The following is a 20,553-nucleotide window of genomic DNA, read 5'->3' on the forward strand; positions in this document are numbered from 1 at the left end:
AGTCGAGGATCCAATTGTAGAGGGATGCGCAGAGACCCAGTTCCGCGAGAGTGGTAACCAACTTGGAAGGAATGATGGTATTAAATGCTGAGCTGTAGACTATAAACAACAGCCTGGCATAGGTGTTTTTATTGTCCAAGTGGTCCAATGCAGGCGGAGAGCCAGTGAAATTGCATCCTCCGTTGACCTATTGTGGCGGTATGCGAACTGTAGTTGGTTGAGGTTCTTGTTGAGGTAGGAGTTGATGTGCACCATAACCAACCTCCCTAAGCCCTTCATCATCACAGACGTTAGTGCCACTGGTCGATTGTCATTTAGGAACGTCACCTTACTCTTCTTGGGCACCGGTATTATTGATGCCCTCTTAAAGCAAGTGGGAACCTCAGAAGTGAGAGGTTGAAAATGTCTGCAAAAACTCCCACCAGTTGGTCTGCACAGATCTTGAGAACTTGACCGGGTATACCATCAGGTCCAGGCGCTTTCCGTGGATTCACACCCCTGCAGGATCTTCTGACGTTGGCCTCTGTGACTGTGACACCGTCAGGGCGAATAGGGGCTTGGGAAGGCACATCAGTGTTCTCCCTATTGAACCGTGCGTAGAACGCATTGATCTCGTCAGGCAGTGATACTTCGCTGTCGTTTAAGCTACCTCCTGATTTCGCCTGGTAGGAGGTGATGTCATTCAAGCCCTGCCACTGTTGCCGAACATCCGTCTCATCCTCCAGCTTAGAGCAGGTCCCTTTTGGCCTTTTTGATGGCCTTACCAAGGTCGTATCTGGACTTCTTATAGACCTCTACATCGCCAGATCTGAATGCCCGGGATCTGGTCTTCAGAAGAATGCGGATCTCATGGTTCATCCAAGGCTGCTGGTTAGGAAACACTCGGAAGGTTTTTGTTGGAATGCAGTCCTCCACACATTTTCTTATGAAGTCTGTGACGACTGTGGCGTATTCATTCAGGTCCATTGCCGAGTCCCTGAACATTGTCCAGTCCACAGACTCCAAGCAGTCAGTGAAATTGCATCCTCCGTTGACCTGTTGTGGCGGTATGCGAACTGTAGTTGGTTGAGGTTCTTGTTGAGGTAGGAGTTGATGTGCACCATAACCAACCTCCCTAAGCCCTTCATCATCACAGACGTTAGTGCCACTGGTCGATTGTCATTTAGGAACGTCACCTTACTCTTCTTGGGCACCGGTATTATTGATGCCCTCTTAAAGCAAGTGGGAACCTGTACAGAGTTGTTCCTCTGCCTCCCCCGACCAGCTCTGTACAGTCCTCACCTCTGGGGGCGCTTTCTTCAGTTGCTACCTGTATGCAGGAAGAAGCAGTATGGTCGGATTTTCCGAAGTGTGGGCAACGGATAGAGCGATAGGCGTCTTTGATGGTCGTGTAGCAGTGGTCAAGGTGTTTGATCCTCTGGTGCTACAGGAGATATGTTGGTGGAAGTTAGGGAGCAATTTCTTCAGGTTAGCTCTGTAGTCCCCGGCTATAGTGGTAAACGCCTCCAGGTAAGCTGTCTGGTGCTTGTTGACCACGGCATGCAGCACCTCCAGTGCCAGTAGGACGTCTGCCTGGGGTGGGATGTAGACCGCGGTCACGATGATGCAGGTGAATTCCCTCGGTAGGTGGAAGGGGCGCACTTCGCCGCCAGGTGTGGAGAGCAGGAGTATGATAGGACTGCCACATCGGAGCACCATGAAGAGTTGACGATGAGGCAGACGCCCCTCTCGCTTTCCCAGATGGCTGCGTACGGTCCATACGGTGGATGGAGAAACCTTCAGGCTGGACTACTGAGTTTGGGGAGCTCGGGGTGAACCATGTCTCTGTGAAACAGAACGCAGAGCATTCCCTCAGCTCCTTTTGGTAAAGCAGCCTTGACCTTAAGTCCTCCACTTTGTTTTCTAGTGACTGTACGTTGGCTAGTAGGATGTGTCCGAGTATGTGTTTAGACAAATAGGTGCAGGAGTACGCCATTCGGCCCTTCGAGCCTGCACCGCCATTCAATAGCTGATCATCCACAATCAGTACCTCGTTCCTGCCTTCTCCCCATATCCCCTGTTTCCGCTATCTTTAAAATAGAATAGAATGTCTTTTATTGTCATTCAAACAGACACGGTTTGAACGAAATTTCATTCCTAGTCATGACATTACAAAAAAAACCAAGACACACACTTAACAAAATTTACACAAACATCCATCACAGTGAATCTTCAACACCTCCTCACTGTGATGGAAGGCAAAAGTCTTATCTCTTCCCTTTGTTCTTCTCCCGCGATCCGGCTGCAGCTTCGAGGCGACTGGGGCTCATGATGTTAAAGCCCCCGGCGGGCGATGGCAAGTCCTGCGGCCGTTTAAGCCGCGCCGGGCGATGTTAGGCCCCGCTCCGAGTCATTTAAACCCCGCGATTCCGGCGGGAGAAGTTGCCGTTGCGGGAGCTCCAAAAAGCGGTCTCCCACCGGGGACCTGCGAGGTCCCGATGTTCCTGTCCACCGGGCCTGCGGCCGGAGCCTCCGAAGTCGGGTTGCAGCCGCGCTCCAAAGTCCGAAGTCAGCCAGCTCCGCAATGGTGAGTCCGCAGGCTCCGCGACTGGAGCCCTCAGGTTGGTTCCGGTTGGAGGCCGGCGCCGGCACCTCGATGTTAGGCCCAACGACACCGGAGACCCAACAGGGAAAAAGTCGGGTCCCCGTACAGGGAAGAGGTTAAACGGTTTCCCCCACCTCCCCCACATATACACAGCTAAAAAATAATAAAAATTAGAACCAAAAACATACATGTAACAGGACAAAAATTTCAAAAAAGAGTCGGACTGCTGTCGAGCCGCTGCCGTTAGGCGCCGCCACTTCGCAATGAAGCCCTACCCAGCACTCTATTGAAAGTATTCAGAGAACCGGCCTCAACCGCCCTCTGAGGCAGAGAATTCCACAGACTCACAACTTTCTGTGTGAAAAAGTGTTTCCTAATCTCCATTCTAAATGGCTTACCCCTTATTCTTATACTGTGGCCCTTGGTTCTGGACTCCCCCAACATCAGGGATTTATCGTCCTCATGGTCCAACGCAGAATGGAGAGTCAAAGAGATCGCATTCCATTGATGTGTTGTGATGGTGGATCCAGATACTGACTAAGGCAGAGGTTGATACATGCCATAACCAACATATCAAAGCATTTCACCACCACAGATGTGAGTGCCACCAATCATATACTAAAGTACTAAAGGACTGTGCTGTACAGCTGGCGGAGGTATTCACGTGGATCTTTAACCTGTCTCTATCTCTGGCAACGGTCCACAAGTGCCTGAAAACAGCTACCACAGTTGCGGTGCCGAAAAAGTCTAAAGTCACCAACCTGAATGACTACCGCCCGGTTGCCCTAACTCCAATACCTATGAAGTGCTTTGAAAGGCTGGTCCTCTCCCACATCAAATCCAGCATCCCTGCCTCACTGGACTCTCATCAATTTGCATACAGGGCAAATAGATCCACAGAGGATGCCATCTCTCTGGTTCTTCACACTGGAAAGACAGGGCACGTACATGAGGATGCTCTTCATAGACTATAGCTCTGCCTTCAATACGGTCATCCCCACCAAGCTCACCACCAAACTCCACCAGCTAGGCCTCAGCTCGCCGATATGCGATTGGATCCTGAATTTTCTAACGGAGCAACCGCAGGCAGTGAGACTGGGCCCGCACCTGTCCTCCACTATCACCCTGAGCACCGGCACACCACAGGGCTGTGTACTGAGCCCCATGCTCTACTCCCTCTTCACACACGACTGTGTTCCTGCATTCGACACCAACACCATCGTCAAGTTTGCAGACGGCACAACGGTGATCGGGCTGATCACCAACGGTGATGAAACAAAATATAGAGCAGGGGTACAGAACCTGGCGGACTGGTGCTCACATAACAACTTGTCACTAAACACCTCCAAGACCAAGGAGCTGATTATTGACTTTAGGAGGTCATATAATGGAGAATACGCCCCAATCTCCATCTACGGGGACAGTGTGGAGAGAGAGTGTCCAGCTTTAAGTTTCTGGGCACTCACATCTCAGAGGACCTCACATGGTCCACCAACACCGCTGCGCTGGTCAAGAAGGCACAGCAACGACTGTTCTTCCTGAGAACATTAAAAAAGACTGGTCTGTCTGGTCTGCCCCAACAGCTGCTGACAACCTTCTACCGCTGCACCACTGAGAGCATATTAACGTATGGCATCTCTGTGTGGTATCTCAACTGCACGGAGGCGGAGAGGAGAGCTCTTCAGCGCGTCGTCCACAGAGCGCAGAAGATTATTGGGACACCGCTACCAGCCTTGGAGGGCATCTACCACACACGGTGCCTCAGGAAGGCCGTCAGCATCCATAAAGACTCCTCACACCCTTGTAATGGACTGTTCGAACCACTTCCCTCTGGCAGACGTTACAAGGCCTTCTACGCCCGCACCTCCAGACTCAGAAACAGCTTCATTCCCAGAGCTATAGCGGCTCTGAACTGGCCCTGCTGAGTACCCCCCACCCCCACGGACTGTCTCCCTCGGATGGTCAAGTCGCACAGTCACATCTGCACTTTAGTCTGTTTGAACTGTTTTGACTATTTACTGTTGTAATGTTCTTTTTACAAACCATGTTCTCGGGGATATCTAAATCTAAATTTTATTAGTTATTTAAGTTATGACATCGGATGGAAGCTGCATACCAAATCTCGTTGCACTTATGTGCAATGACAATAAAATATATTATTATTGTTATTATATAAATCTTGACAGATAGTTAGAAAGTTTAAAACAGACCACACTGAATTTAAATTCATTTAAGCCAGGTTCATTTATGGTACCTTACCTTCCTGTTTCATCAAAACATACACCTGTATACCCCTCCGGGTGTGCATATCGCATCGGCTTCCTCTCAGCTGGCATTTTCAGATGCTGTCCTAATCTAAGGAAAACAGTATTCATTGAGAAAGCAATGATAGATTTTGTCATGAAATTAAGGAAAACAGTATTCATTGAGAAAGCAATGATAGATTTTGTCATTAAATTCTATAATCAAAACATCTTTCTATTTCATATTTGTTACCAATGTCCTTTTTTTTATATTATCATATATTGAGAAATGAATGTTTTGAGAGGAGTTTGGTGGATTGTTGGAGAGAATGCCAATACACTTAATCCAAAGGAACTTCACCAATTTATTGAAGAAAATTAATTAAATTCAAATGTATTTACCTGCATGTAATTTCTTCAAAACAAACTGAATTATTCCTGAGATCGCAGTTTTTATTCCAGAGTAACTAATTACATTGCAAACAATAAGGGCCACGCATTTGAACTGGTCTGAAGAATGCTAAACATGAGAAAAATCATGGGATTAGTTATCTATTTGTCATATCCATCAGATTGCAAAAAAAGTCTTTGTTCAAATGAAGCTCAGAGTAAACAGGAAACAGCAGAAGATTGTAGTGCAATCCAAAGTAATGCCAAAGAAAATTAAGATACAATACCTGAATGACAGAATAAGGCAAGTTAAAAGTAAGACTACATGTCAGCACCTCCAGGAAGAGGATATGAAAGAGGCAATTGTTTCAGGGGTCTGATCACAGTGGGGAACAGGCTATGCTTATGTCTGGGTTTTCAAGCTCCTGCCAGGGTGGCAGGCATCAATTATACTTCCAGCCTTCCTGGTGCAATGCACCATGGAAATCGACTGGATGGAAGAAAGTGACGAGACGGGTTCAATACCTTCTGTAGGATCAAATAGTTGAGAACAGAGCAGTTGCCTTATCAGGCTGTGATGCATCCCAGAAAACGTTCTAAGCACCTTTGTAGAAGTTCAAGAGAATCCTCATGGTCATGAATTTACTCAGAGACCCAAGAAATATGTTGATGCACTTTAACAGTTGATTGGCAAATTGGGAGAGAGAGTAAGTGACAAATGCCAGAGGTGAAAAAGGAGACAAAAGAGTGGCGAGGAAGGATAAGTAAAGCCAAAGGGAGGGATATGGACCGAAGGGAACAGGGGAATAAAGGGGAAATATAGGACTCAGGGATAGAAGGTATGTGTACAGAGAAGGGGAAGGGGGTGTGAAGGAGGGGAAGGGGTGTTGAGGAAGGGGTGTGGTGGAGGAGGAGGTGGGGGTCTAGATGGGGAGGGTGTGTCGAGGAGGGGGTGTCGAGGAGGGAATTGTGCACTAACAGGGTAGTGGGATATTACTTGTAAACTGGAGAATTCATTGGTCATATGGTCGGGTTGCAAGCTATTTTGTGGAGCACCAGCAGCTACAAAAACAGGGCTGAAGTTATTTAATGCACAGCATTAAGTTATGGGAGAAAGTCTGACAAGCCCGTGCTATCTTTATCCTTTTTGGCGGATGCATTTTGGACCCTTACCCTTCCTCTTCCCACCACACATGCCGGACGCGCGGCGCCGGCCGCCACCGGTAACTCGGCAGCAGGTTTATGTTTCCCGCCAACCGCCTCACGTCAACGTCAACGCGCGGCGCGGGTTAAACATCTCTTGAGATCGTCCCTTCAACCTGAGCGCAATTTACCTGTGTGGTTTTTTGTTGTTGTTGTTGTTCTATTCTTCGCTTTTAAAGTCAATCCTCAAAACCGTTGAACCCGATCGGCGAATTTTTCATCTTCGTGATCCCGCCCCTCGGTGCCAGCCAACGGCCTCCTTGCTCCCGACGTCACATCCGATGGCGCACGGCCCACGTGGTTCCGGCTGCGTGAGTGCGAGTTGATAAAAGGGAGGCGCCACTGGCCCGGCGGCCCGGCTGTCTGGGCGGGCGGAAGGAAGGAAGGAAAGGGAAGAGAAGAGAAGAGGGAAAGGAAGAGGAAGAGGAAGGCAGGCCGGCCGGCACGTGCACATACACTTACACACCGTAAGTCCCTGTCCTCGCGGACCGGACCGGCCCGGCCGTTGGAGCAAGCGGGAGGAGGAGGCGCCGGCGCGCGCGCACACACCACACCGTAAGTCCGTGTCCCCGTGAACGTGGTTGGCGCCGCTGCTCGCGGCCCACCCGGCTGTTGGTCCCGGTCCCCGGCCTCGGCCCCGCTCCCTGACCGTCGGAGCCTGTTCTCCTTCTCCGCCCCCATTCATTGACGCGACCGTCGGCCTCTCCTCCAGCCGCAGGCCCCGTCCGTGCGTGTAGACATCGGCTGGGTAACGCCGCCCGGCCGGCCGAGTGTCTGGGCCTGTGTTCATCGGCCTGGTGTCTGAGTGAATCCACCGTCGGAAAGTTAAATTCAAACAACGAACCGAATGTGATAAACCCCATCCCACACCGCTGTCTCGACCGCGGTAGATCACTGTAATTCCCTTCCTCCTCATCTCGAATCCCTGCAGCAGCTATCTAAATTGCCTCACCAAGTGCAATAAATCTAAACATTATAAAGGTTTTATCAGCAGTGGTCAAGAGTGTTTAATTGTCATTACAGCGGCTACTGAGAAATCCTTTCATTATGTAGCTTGACAAGCCCAATAATACAGATAAATATGCAATAATAATACAATAAATTAATAATAGTAAACCGTAATAGTGTAAAACCATGGAAGATAATAATTGCCAAGATTAGTGTTGTGCAGTGTTGAAGAGCCTGATGTTTGTTGGGAAGAAGCTGTTGAAAACTGGTGGTCATGGTTGTCAGATTCCTTCTCGTTTGTTTGATAAGTTTGAAGCTATAGCCTACATGTGACTCCAGAAACGTTGTTTGATTAACTTTGAGTGAATATTTATTTGGGGCATCAATTAGGCCTCGATGCTCTTAAATACATCTGTCAATAAACACTCAGATTGAATATACTTGGGGTCTTCTGGGGTGGAGAATCACATAAACTCATAACCCTCTGAGTGTTCAAATTTCTAAACCATATACTCTCAGTCCTGGTTAATTATCAAATACCCAATCCAGAAAACAGCTTGGGGTTTAAATTGTTTGGGCCTAATCAAAATTTGGAACAGTTCTAAATAACACACCTTTTCCATAACTCAGCGGGTGAGGCAGCATCTATGGAGCGAAGAAAATAGGCAACGCTTTGGGTCGAAACCCTGCTTCAGACCCAAAACGTTGCCTATTTCCTTTGCTCCATAGATGCTGCCTCACCCGCTGAGTTTCTCCAGCATTTATGTCTACCTTCGATTATCCATGTGTTGTATTTCAGTCTTGATCGGTTCATTTCACAATATTAAGCCATGGGTTCTCCAGTATTTGATCTCTATTGTCTGAACACTACTGTAACTTGTCTTTGTAGCATCTCAATGTAATGCATTTAAGTATAGATGGGCTCTGGTGTCACTTTTGCTCACAGTGAAAAGCAAGATCAACTATTGCTCCAGCTTTACACGCCTTTAGACTGACAGTCCATTGCTGTACTAAAGGGAGTTCTGCATTGTTGCAGATGTTGTCTTTATGACTTAAAACAAAGACATTGTCTGGTGTTCCTGGCTGATGTAATGTGAAAAAAAGAATGGAGGGATTATGTGCAACATTTATCCTTCAATCAATACTGTCACAGAAGGCAGTGGAGGCCAATTCACTGGATGTTTTCAAGAGGGAGTTAAATTTAGCTCTTAGGGCTAATTGAATCATGGGATATGGAGGGAAAAGCAGGAACAGGGTACTGATTTTAGATGATCAGCCACAATCATATTGAATGGCGGTGCTGCACCTATTTTTCCATGTATCGGGTTATTATGATTTGGTGCTCTGTGGCAGCCTGTAGTTCCAAAATTGACAATATTTCCTATATTTTGCTTCATTTAATTTTATTTAATTCACATGTTTAATTGATAATGTTTTATTAATAATGTTTGTCTCATTCTTAATTGTCACTGTCTGTCATGTTGTCACTTGCGAGCAGAGCACCAAGGCAAATTCCTTGTATGTGAACATACTTGGCCAATAAACTTATTCATTCATAAACTCATTCATTCATTCAAAAGTTCATTAGCTATAAACTGCCATATGAGCCAAAAGACATGAAAGATTCCATATAAATCCAGTTTTAATGCCCGCTTACCTCTGTTATTAAAGATGATTCGTTCAGCTGTGCTCTTTCCTCCTCTCCATTCTCATTTGCTCATCCTTGTTATGTCTGTTTACTCTCCATATGAACTGTGAAGCCTGGTAGCAACAACTGTAATTGGTATTTCCTTCCTTAAATACTAGATTTTGTAACTTGGGGCGTGACATTTTAATTCACCTGACATAGTTTCAACTCCTTTATTTTTACTGGTAAGGAGTTCTTTCTTACAGCAGTCCCTACAAAATGGTCTACATAAATTGGCATACTAATTGATACTAATTTACGATAATCTTCCACAGGTGGAATTTGCTTTGTGCACACTTGGATCAACACCAGTAACATGTGATAAATCAATAAATTCATAGGAATTCGAAGCTTAAGTGTTCCAGCCTGCTCCATTTTTTATACTTCTCCGAAAGTGATATTTGATTGGTTTTGTGACAATTTCACAAAGTTTGTTGCTTAGAAATACAGTTGGTGTTGCTTTTGCGTCATTTGATCTAATTCCTATTCACAACTATTTCAGCAGTTCAAGAAATTGTTCACTACCATTTCCTGTGAGGATTAAGTTACCACTGAAGGTTGCCAATTAAACCTTCATCTTGTAAATGGATAAATAAAAGTTTAGAAGTGGAACTTTTATGAGTCAACAGTGGCTGATACTGAAACACAAGTATTTCTTTGCTGGTTTAAAAAAAAAAAAGTCCTGGTATAACTCTATGGGTCAGGAAACATCTCTGGAGAACAGATGGGTGACATTTTGAGTAAAGGCTCTTAGACTGTTAATACTGAGACAGGATGATGCTGTAGTGGAGCATAATGATGAACCATTCAAGGTAAAATCTTTTTTACAGGAATCTTGTGTGAAACAAGAACATCAGTTTTAATTAAGGACTTGGCAATTGAAACTAACTTTAATATGGCGTTTTCATGTAGAAAAAAATATCCCGGATTCTTAAATCTAAAATTAGCATCATATACGAAATATTGGTGGGGTGACTTGGAGAATGCGCAGTATTGGAAAGGAATTTCAAAACTAATGGCTTGGTTAGCTGAAGGTTTGAAACAAAGGAAAGAACGCAAACATTTTGGAGTTCTGGAGCTTGGGAGGGGTAGGATGGAGTATGGAAATAGGCCCTTCGCCCAATTTGTCCATGCTAACCATCTGTGCTAGTCCAACCTGCCAGTGTTTGGCTCGTATCTCTTTAAACCTTTAAACCCACGTCCAAATGTCTTTTAAATGTTATTGTACTACCTGCCTCAACCACCACCTCTGGCAGCTTGTTCTATACCGCCATCCTCTATATGAAAAAAATTGCCCCTCGGGTTCATATAAAATCTTTCCCCTCTCATCTTTAATCTAACTCCCTCGTAAATATAGCCAATGAACTGGCCTCAACTACCTTCTGTGGCAGAGAGTTCCAGAGATTCACCACTCTCTGTGTGAAAAAAGTTCTTCTCATCTCGGTTTTAAAAGGATTTCCCCCTTATCCTTAAGCTGTGACCCCTTGTCCTGGACTTCCCTAACATCGGGAACAATCTTCCTGCATCTAGCCTGTCCAACCCCTTAAGAATTTTGTAAGTTTCTATAAGATCCCCTCTCAATCTCCTAAATTCTAGAGAGTATAAACCAAGTCTATCCAGTCTTTCTTCATAAGACAGTCCTGACATCCCAGGAATCAGTCTGGTGAACCTTCTCTGCACTCCCTCTATGGCAATAATGTCCTTCCTCAGATTTGGAGACCAAAACTGTACGCAATACTCCAGGTGTGGTCTCACCAAGACCCTGTAGAACTGCAGTAGAACCTCCCTGCTCCTATACTCAAATCCTTTTGCAATGAAAGCTAACATACCATTCGCTTTCTTTACTGCCTGCTGCACCTGTCGCTTTATCTCCTCCCTCGATCTGTCCGGGACTATCTGCCCCGATAGTCCTTTCAGGTTAGGCAGTGGTTTACCTCATCTACTGTATCACTGTTGTTCGAGATGTGGACTCTTGTACATTGGCGAGACCAAACATAGACTAGGCGATCGTTTTGCGTAATACCTTTGCTCAGTCCGCCTGAACCTACCTGATCTCCTGGTTGCCGGACACTTTCATTCTCCTTCCCATTCCTACACATACCTTTCTGTCCTAGGTCTCCTCCATTGGCAGAGTGAGGCTAAATGCAAATTGGAGGAACAGCATCTCATATTTTGCTTGGGCAGCTTGCAGCCCAGTGGTATGAATATTGATTTCTCTAACTTCAGGTAGCCCCGGCATTCCAACTCTCTCTATCCCTACCCAAGTCTCACTAGCTTCTCATTTTCACCATACAAACAGCTAACAATGGCCTGTTTCCTTTATCATCGATACTTTTTTGCATATCTTTTGTTAATTGTTCTTTATCTCTCCACATCATCGTCTATCTCTCTCATTTCCCTTATCCCTAACCAGTCGGAAGAAGGGTCTAGATCCGAAACGTCACCCTTTCCTTCTCTCCAGCTTTTTGTGTCTTCTGTACTCAATACCCTGACTGATGAAGGCCAATGTACCAGAAGACGCCTTGATCACCCTATCTCCCTGTAACACAAATTTAAGGGAAGTATTTACCTGCATTTCTAGATCCCTCTGCTCTACAACACGTTCCAGAGTCCTGCCACTCACTGTGAAGGTCCTGCCCTGGTTTGACTTCCCAAAATGCTACACCTCATACTTATCTGCATTAAACATGAACCATTCTTCAGCCCAATTGATCCAGACCCTGCTGTCTGAAGAAGGGTTTCGGCCAGAAACGTTGCCTATTTCCTTCGCTCCATAGATGCTGCCTCTCCAGCATTTTTGTCTACCTTCGATTTTCCATCATCTGCAGTTCTTTCTTAAACAACCTGCTGTCATTTTGCCCACTTTAGTATTATCTGCAAACTTACCAATCATGCCTTGTACATTCGCGGCCAAATAATGTTATTTGAATTTGCTAATCTCTGGCCAGGGGGTATGTGCTGTCAGGTGATTCAAGCTTCCATATCAGTCTCTCTTGAAAATAAATCTCTGCACATGCTAAAAATGATGCACTAATCTTGTTTTTTTTTTTATTTTGTAGATTTAACCTTTTGAAAATGCACGGTGGAGTTGTCTATGCAGCCATTGAATGAAGTAACTCCAATGTGACCTACCAAATACATAAATATATATTTTGCTGTTCGTTTGATGTGATACTGGGGACCTGAATGAATTGATACTCATTTGAATTTTCAACAATCTAAAAGTTAGTGAAAGCAATGTCACAGCAAAGAGGGGCAGCAGCTCCCAACTTGGATGTAAAACCCAAGGTCGGCCAAGGGAAAAGTGTTGATCGTAGGGACGGTTATGCTTGGAGTGGCAAGAAACGTTCACGCTCTTCGAAAGTAGAAACAACTTCAGATGGTGAGGTTGGGGATGCTGCTGGCATACTATCGGTCGCTCCAAGACGGGAGGAAAAATGGAGCCCCCCTGGACCTGAGCTGGATCTTGAAGATTCATGTTCTCGCAAACTTTCCAGCCGATCATTGAAGCAAAAGATACAAGATGCTGTAGCTCAATGTTTCCCTCTTAAAGTGCATAATCATAAAAACTCTGTAGCTCTGATTTCAAAACGTAAAATTCACATTCGTGATCTCGTGGATAGTTGTCCATTTTCAGTTGGAATAGAGTTGGCTGAAAAATGGGACTTGATTAATTGGCACACAATTCCATTAACTCAGAACTGTGGAGTTTGCAATGGTTCAACCGTTCAAATGCGATTTGGTGAAGATGAGCTGGAAGAAGGATGCAGAATGAGTATTGAACTGGAGGCAAATCCATCAGATACACAGATTCACAACCTTGAAGTGATTTCTCAGATTCATGCTTTTCACAGAGAAAACTCTGAGGTGGAGTCTGGAATTAATGAGTTGCCAGGTGATAATGGTATTGCATTTCCTTCAAATGATTCAGACTCTGATGAGGAGCTGATAGCTCTTTTCACAGATTCTGAAAATCAGACACATATCAATTTGGATTTTAATAATGGATGCAATTGGCTAACGCCCTTTCACAAATGCCAGACTCAGTTTGGCTTCATCTATCGCTTAGTCCCTGATCTATTTCGGATCAGTAATAATCCATGTTACTGGGGAGTAATGGATAGATATGGAGCTGAGGCTCTGTTAGAAGGTAAACCAGAAGGTACATATTTACTCAGGGACTCTGCACAAGACGATTACCTCTTCTCCGTCAGTTTCAGGCGTTACAGCCGCTCTCTTCATGCTAGAATTGAACAGTGGAATCATAACTTTAGCTTTGATGCCCACGATCCCTGTGTTTTTCATGCATCAAGTGTAACAGGCCTCTTAGAACATTACAGCGACCCAAACTCTTGTATGTTCTTTGAGCCTCTGTTGTCACTCCCACTAAATAGGAGTTTTCCATTTTCACTTCAGCATCTTTGCAGAGCGGTTATTTGCAGCCATACAACCTATGATGGCATTGGTGCCCTTCCTGTACCACCATCGCTGAAAGCTTACCTGAAGGAATATCACTATAAACAAAAAATAAAAGTTCTTAAGATCAGTGCACAACAATGGCATAGTGGATTGAAAGGAAACCAATAAAGGTTGCAGGAAAGATTAAGGACCACCAGGAACATCTGCACCATTTAAAAAAAGACCTTGAATCTTCGTCTTAAATAGGAAATTCCAGTACTTTATTTTGTCACAGTTTGTTTAAAGACTGTTAGCTTTCAATCTTTATTTGTGTACTTGTTATTTTTTCCTTCTCAACAGTGCAATTAAACATAATGTATCTTGTCTGATGGGACAAATCATTTGCGCTTATCTTTGAGACACCATGACAGTTTGGTGCTTTTGCCAACAAAACATTTTTGTGTCATTGGAATGCAGTTTTCAGACTGAAAGTGTTTACATTCACAGTGAAATGTACTTTTAGAAAGTCATGAAAACATTTAGCATGCGTATCAATTTTATTTGCACTGTTTTTATACACTTTAAAGATGTTCTTTAATCTAATTTTCTAAGTTATCTGAAGCTTTAAGTATGTAACATTAATTATTGCAATGTACTTTTTAAATTAATTTTGAGTAAAATCTCTTAACATAAATATTGCTTTGTTTTGTATTGAATAATGCAACGTGTTAAATATTAATATATCCATCCCTTCCCACCCAAACCACCCATTCTTCAGGTACTTTCCCCTGCAACTGCAGGAGATGTAACATCGGTCCCTGAAACCTCCTCCATTCAGGTACTCCAGCAGTCCTTCCAGGCGAGACAAAGGTTCAGGTGCACTACCAGCTCCCACTGTTATCTGGACTACACTTCCTCCCACCCTGCCTCTTGTAAAGACACTTTTCCCTTCTCTCAATTTCTCCATGTCTGCTCCCAAGATGAGATTTTCTATTTTAGGACCACGAGATATCCATGTTCTTCAGTAAATGTGGTTCCCTCCCCCTGCTGTCATAGATGGATTCCTTAACCGTGTCTCCACTATGTTTAGTAGTTCTGTTCTCGATCCCCCTTCCCCTCCCCAGACAGAACAATTTTCCAATTGTTCCTATCTTTCACCCCACCAGCCTCCACATCTGCCATTTCCATCACCTCCAACGCGACCCCACCGCAAGTCACATTTTCCCATCCTCACCCCTTTCTGCCTTCTGCAGAGACCACCCACTTCTGGGCTCATACCTCTTCGCACGCAAACTACCCCCTTCCTGGATACTTCCCCCTGAAACCACAGAATATGTAACACATCCCCTGTACCTTGTTCCTCATCTCCATTCAGGAACCCCAGCAATCTTTCCAGGTGAGACAGGTTCACTTGCACCTCCTTGAAACCTCATCTACTGTAATTACAACCTACCCACCCCTCCCCCTTCTTTCCTGCTCGCCCCAGGACTCCCCTTCCACTTGCATTCCTTCCTCAAGCTTCACAATTCTTCAATGCTTTTGTCTCACACCTGTCTTTTTATCTCTGGCCTTTGTCCAACTATCGCCCTATTGAAATGCCCCTCACCTATATCAAACTGTTACCTGCCTGGCTTGGTCCTGCCCATCTTCTCTTCCAGCTTTCTTGCCCTTCTCCATTACAATCAGCCTGAAGAAAGGTCCTGACGTGAAAAGTCACCTGTCCATGTTCTCCAGAGATGCTGTCTGACCTGCTAGGTTACTCCAGCACTTTGTGTCATTTTTAATTACTGTGTCCGACATTGACAAGTATCTCATTTTATGTAACATTTCCCAAATGGTCTAACAAAAGACTAGGAAACACCTTTCCTGCACAGAAATAGGCCCATACTGATATTTTGGCCCATGTACATTGATCGCATTTTCCTGCATTAAGTCTATGCCAAGTCAATTTAAGTGCCTGTCGAAATGTCTCCTAAAAATGATGATTGTTGTAGTACAGTCTAGAAACAAACCCTTCATCCCTTTCTTGCTCTAACTTGGTTAGAGCTGTTGCCTAATCTAGTTGTGGTGTAATTATGCTCCTAAAGTTTACCCCGTTAGTCAAGTTCAGTAAAACACTGAGTCAAGCACTGGATCAATTAAACTCTTTATTCTCACTCACAAACGAACTTCCTATACGATACCTAACCAACACCGCAGATCCGACCCTTGTCTCCACTCGTCCAAGCCCTTCAGCCTTGTGCGAATAGACACCTCCAGAAGATCAACAGTCCCAAGTGCACCTCCAGAAGATCGACCTCGATCCATGTGGTGTCCTCTCTTTTATACTGTATCGGACCCGTGGCGTGAAATACATGTGGGGTGGGGGGGGCAACCCCTACAGCCAATCGCAAATAAAGATCATATAATACATTTATTGACAGTTCCCTAGCCCAATCACAAAATACCCTATTACATTGTTTCCACAGAAGGTTCTAGTTGGAATACAGTTCACCAAAGTAAAGAAACATTTCCCCAGGTAATATAAACAATTTGAACAAGGTTCCATACTTTGACCAATCACAAGATAACAGTGCAAAGACTCTGCAACATAATGAACAATAATTTACAACGCCCCATTCTATAACCAATCCTGATCATGCATTTGCAACCCAGCTCGGCTCTTTTTGCAAAACCCTCATACATACATACATATTAACAATTGAGGGGACATCTGGACATCACCCTGTGCTTGACTTCCTCCCAGGGTCCAGACACCCTGGAGCCATGAGCCACATGGCTTTGCAGCTTTTCACAGAAACATGACAAGCAGGCTTTGCAAATGCAGAGATCCTCCATTTTGTGACATACTTATTTGGCCAATATTATCAGTGGTACATCCTGATTGGATATACTTTCTTCAGTAGATCTGTAGAAGATGGTAATATTTATTTGAGACATTTACTTCATTCATTTTCTGAGAAAAGTAAAGGAATTAGTGTGCTTTTTTGGCCACAGCTTCAACGTGGTTGGTCCAGGGCAAATTGTTGTAATACCTATGCCTACAAAATGAAGTTCTCAACTTTGGCATCATTGATGCTGACGCGCATGTACACCATCTCATTTCCTGAAGTTAATAACTTGGTTCTTTGTCTAACAGACATTAAAGGGGAGGTAGCTGTCTTGACACCATTATCAACCTATCACCAAATTGTATCCAATTAATCAATTTGTATCCAATTAAACAGCAAAAATTGAGACAATTGTATCCAATTAATGGCACAAAGATTGGCAGCGCTGTAAGTGTAGATAAAAGCATAAATTTAAAAGGTGTTAAATGAATACGTTTGAAATGTTTTCCTGCTCATGAATTTCAATGTGGCTATTGGAAGGTTAAATGGGGAACGTCTCGCTATGTGTTTGGTGATAATTAGGAATGTGGAAGACCAAAGATATTTGGTGACTATATATACATAAATCACTAAATATCATGAAAAGTACAAATAGAAATCACAGAAAATAATTACAAAAATAATTTAAATATTTATATAATTCCATTAATGAAGCAAAATGCATAGCTTTAATTTAACACAAAAAAAAATGGGTGTTGAGCCATGAATGATATTAGGGAAAATGATCAAAAGTTTTAGTCAAGGAGGTAGGATTTAAGAATTATCTTAAACGAGGAAAAAGAGCTAAATGAGTTTAGGAAGGTAATTTCAGAGTTTAGAGTCGGTGTTCAACGCAGTTTTTTTTCTCATGTTCATGGGCAAAATTTGCTTTCCATTTGTTTGTTTTTTTGCATCATGGTGTGCCCTTTTGATGCAGACATTGACAATGTCATAAGTTTACAAATCATAGGAACAGAATTTAGGCCATCAGCCCATGAGTCTACTGCCATTTAATCATGGCTGATCTATCTTTCCCTCAACCCCACTCTCCTGATTTCTCCCTATAACATTTGACATCCTTACTAGTCAAGAATCTCAATCTCCACTTTAAAAATACCCAATGACTTGGCCTCTGCAGCCATCTGTGGCAATTAATTCCACTGATTCGCCATCCTCATCTCCTTTCTAAAGGTACATGCTTTTATTCTGAGGCTGTGCTCTCTAGTCCTAGATTATTCCACTTGTGGACAGACCCTCTCCACACTCAATCTATCCAGGTCTTTCAGTATTTGGTAAGTTTCAATAATTTGTCCCTTCATCCTTCTAAACCTCAGCGAGTACACGCCCAGTACCATAAAACGCTCATAATATGTTCACCTAATCATCTCCGGGATTGTCCTCTTAAACCTCCTCTGGACCCTCTCCAATGTCAGTACATTCCCCTTCAGATATGTGGCCCAAAATTGCTCACAACACAATGTTTTGGAGGTTTTTGCACTTTTTCACCATTTACAGGAACATTTTCTTCATGGCTATGCTTTGAAGACCTTTCAGAGAATTTACAAACATTATTGTTAGTCTGATTCTCAGCATGGTTTTGTATATGGGTTCAGCCATATGGTCATTTCAATATCAATTACTGCTGTGTATCCTGCAAAGAGTCTGGGATACGATGTCAAATAGCTCTCAGTAAAGCTTCTAATGCAACCACTATTGGCTCAATTATTGGATAGGATAGGGAAGGAAACAGAAGGCACTCAGCAGATTGATTTAGCGCAGTCGTTTTTCCTATATCTTAGTAGCTTTTTCACAAAACTTTTTTCTTCTATCAGCACTTTATATTAAATGATGTAACACGTTGATTCATGGCATCCAGTTGCCATTAAGTGCTGTACAACCAATGAAATATGCTTTGAAGTCTCGCCATTTCTCGACGTGATATAGAAAACATCGTATTCACTTGCATAAATCCAGCATCCGTAAACAGTAATGTGATAAAGGCCTTGATAATCAGTTTTAATAATGCTGATTAAAAGATAAATATCTGCAAGGATGCTAGAGATAGCTCTCTGTCTTTTTAATAAAATACAGTGAAATACTCTGTCCATCTGAGGTAGACTTTAATATATCATCCAAAAGATAACACATTTGTTTATATAGCATTCACTCAATCAGCCGAAAGAATTGTGATCATCGGCACGAACCTGTAACTTTCTGCCTCAAGAGACATGATGCTAATCACCAATGCAAGGTAATTGCAAAGCATTGCTCTTAATTCACCGAAAATATTCTCAAGAAATGTAGAGTTTGCCTTTTTACTGTTGTTGTAAGTCAAACACTCACTTCCTAATATGTGATGTAGAAAAGCTGTTAACTTTTCTTTCAAGTAAAGCCAATTATCAGACTTGGCACAGTTACCCATGATGGCATCTGCCAGGTCTCATGCTTTTCATTTTAAATTGACATGCAGAATCGCTTGAATAACATGGGCAAAAAAATAGCACTGGAACACTTTTATATGAAGATGGAAGAGGAACCATTTAGGTAGTCTCTGAAGGCTGGATTATTGATTAAGAGAGCAATATAGCTTCACTTCCTACATCCTGAAATAATACTCTATTTGTAAAACAAATCACTATTGATATTTAGTCAAGGAAAAATAAATGGCATATTAAATTTCAGAGGACTCTACATTATATATTAAATCAGTACAGATTATTTATTTGTGTCTGAAGAAGGATTTCGGCCCGAAACGTTGCCTATTTCCTTCGCTCCATAGATGCTGCTGCACCCACTGAGTTTCTCCAGCACTTTTGTCTACCTTGTTTATTTGTGGACACACTGCAGTTTTTGCATTAAGGCCTGGTTTAAAACTGGCATTTGATACTGTTGAAAGGGGTAGAACAACAAACCAATGTTACCTCTGCACATTTTAGTTGTGACTTTCAAAACACTCAGCAGAGAAATGAAAAACGATGTAGAAAAATAAAAAGAACAGGTGTTCTGTTTTAATCTTAGAACATGAAAATCAACCTTTCAAAATTTGTGAAATCATAATGAATGAAGGGTCTCTACCTGAAATGGCATCTATTCTTTTTTTCCAGAGATGCTGTCTGACCCGCTGAGTTACTCCAGCTTTTTGTGTCTATCTTTTTGAGAGATTGCAAAAGTTGGTAGGCCCTTTGAAAATAGTTAGGTCTGGCCTATTCCCTGTATATGTCATTGTCACAAGCAGAAATTTAATTTGCGACAGACCCACAGATTTCACAACATATGTACAATCAATAGACTAGGTAACCAGTGTTAATTAAAATCAACTAAAAATACATGATTAAAAAATAACCAAAAAATTAAAATATAACTTCTAATGGGCCTGTCTCACTTAGGCGACTGCAGGCGACTATGCAGTCATAGAAACATAGAAAATAGGTGCAGGAGTAGGCCATTCGGCCCTTCGAGCCTGCGCCGCCATTCAATATGATCATGGCTGATCATCCAACTCAGTATCCCATACCTGCCTTCTCTCCATACCCCCTCATCCCTTTAGCCACAGGGGCCACATCTAACTCCCTCTTAAATATAGCCAATGAACTGGCCTCAACTACCTTCTGTGGCAGAGAATTCCACATATTCACCACTCTCTGTGTATGATGCCACATGTTTGCGGGTGGTTGCCATGGTCCCTTCATGGTCGTGAGGAGTTCCCGCATTCTGGGAACTAGTTGCGGCCTCATGGCCGTCGCGAATGTTGAAAAATTAGTGGCTACCAGAATGAACCCGCCATGGAGAGTAGCAAGAATTCTCATGCCGTAGGTGGGTTGCCAGGAGGTCGAAGATTCTCTTAGGTTCTGTAGGTTGTAGCCAGTGCTGACCGGTGGATTTCGTTGGCTCATTGGGGAAAAAAACGTAAGCAGTAGTTTTCAGAACCAAGGATAAGCGACCGGTAATGTTAATGTCCGCCGAGCTTCACAGCCGTGCATCTCTGGCTTCTTTAAAGTTGTCTCCACTCCTCCTTCCTTCCCCCCCCCCGAAACATTTCCTAAGTGGGACAGGCCCATTACTCTTCCCTTTCATTGTTGCAGTCTTCCAATTGCACATTCTCAAAATACAAACACCAGGTTCACAGAAGTAACTTATGTGTATAAAAATAAAGCTGATATATTAAAATAAGGAGCCCCTTATATTAATACAGGTTGAACACTGATATTCCGGCATCCTCATTTCCAGGGC

The 20,553-nt window shown here is 43.5% G+C and overlaps 2 protein-coding genes across 5 annotated transcripts in view; one reads left to right on the plus strand and one right to left on the minus strand.

Annotated features, from left to right (window-relative positions):
- The window catches only part of wdhd1 (WD repeat and HMG-box DNA binding protein 1), a 62,140-nt gene extending 55,453 nt beyond the window's left edge, over nt 1-6,687 (minus strand). For 2 of the 3 annotated variants that reach the window (XM_055640444.1, XM_055640442.1), the window contains exons 1-3: nt 6,552-6,668; nt 5,230-5,347; nt 4,844-4,939 (exon numbers count right to left, since the gene is read on the minus strand). In XM_055640444.1, the coding sequence (XP_055496419.1) occupies nt 4,844-4,920 (77 nt within the window). In that variant the 5' untranslated portion in view covers nt 4,921-4,939; nt 5,230-5,347; nt 6,552-6,668. Of the gene's footprint in view, nt 1-4,843; nt 4,940-5,229; nt 5,348-6,551 lie in introns of all 3 variants that reach the window. The other variant, XM_055640443.1, reaches the window with a different exon arrangement.
- A 55-nt stretch (nt 6,688-6,742) lies between these two features.
- LOC129700180 (suppressor of cytokine signaling 4-like) lies at nt 6,743-14,147 on the plus strand. Of its 2 annotated transcripts, none has more exons than XM_055640448.1 (2): nt 6,743-6,975; nt 12,115-14,147. In XM_055640448.1, exon 2 carries the CDS (start codon nt 12,293-12,295, stop codon nt 13,640-13,642), a length of 1,350 nt encoding a protein of 449 aa, XP_055496423.1. In that variant the 5' UTR covers nt 6,743-6,975; nt 12,115-12,292; the 3' UTR covers nt 13,643-14,147. The 2 variants fall into 2 exon arrangements, with proteins under 2 accessions (XP_055496423.1, XP_055496424.1); XM_055640449.1 differs by having other exon boundaries at nt 6,789-6,887.
- Nucleotides 14,148-20,553: the final 6,406 nt, after the last annotated feature.

Source organism: Leucoraja erinacea, chromosome 9 (assembly GCF_028641065.1).
Source record: "Leucoraja erinacea ecotype New England chromosome 9, Leri_hhj_1, whole genome shotgun sequence".
Classification (NCBI taxonomy): Eukaryota; Metazoa; Chordata; class Chondrichthyes; order Rajiformes; family Rajidae; genus Leucoraja; species Leucoraja erinaceus.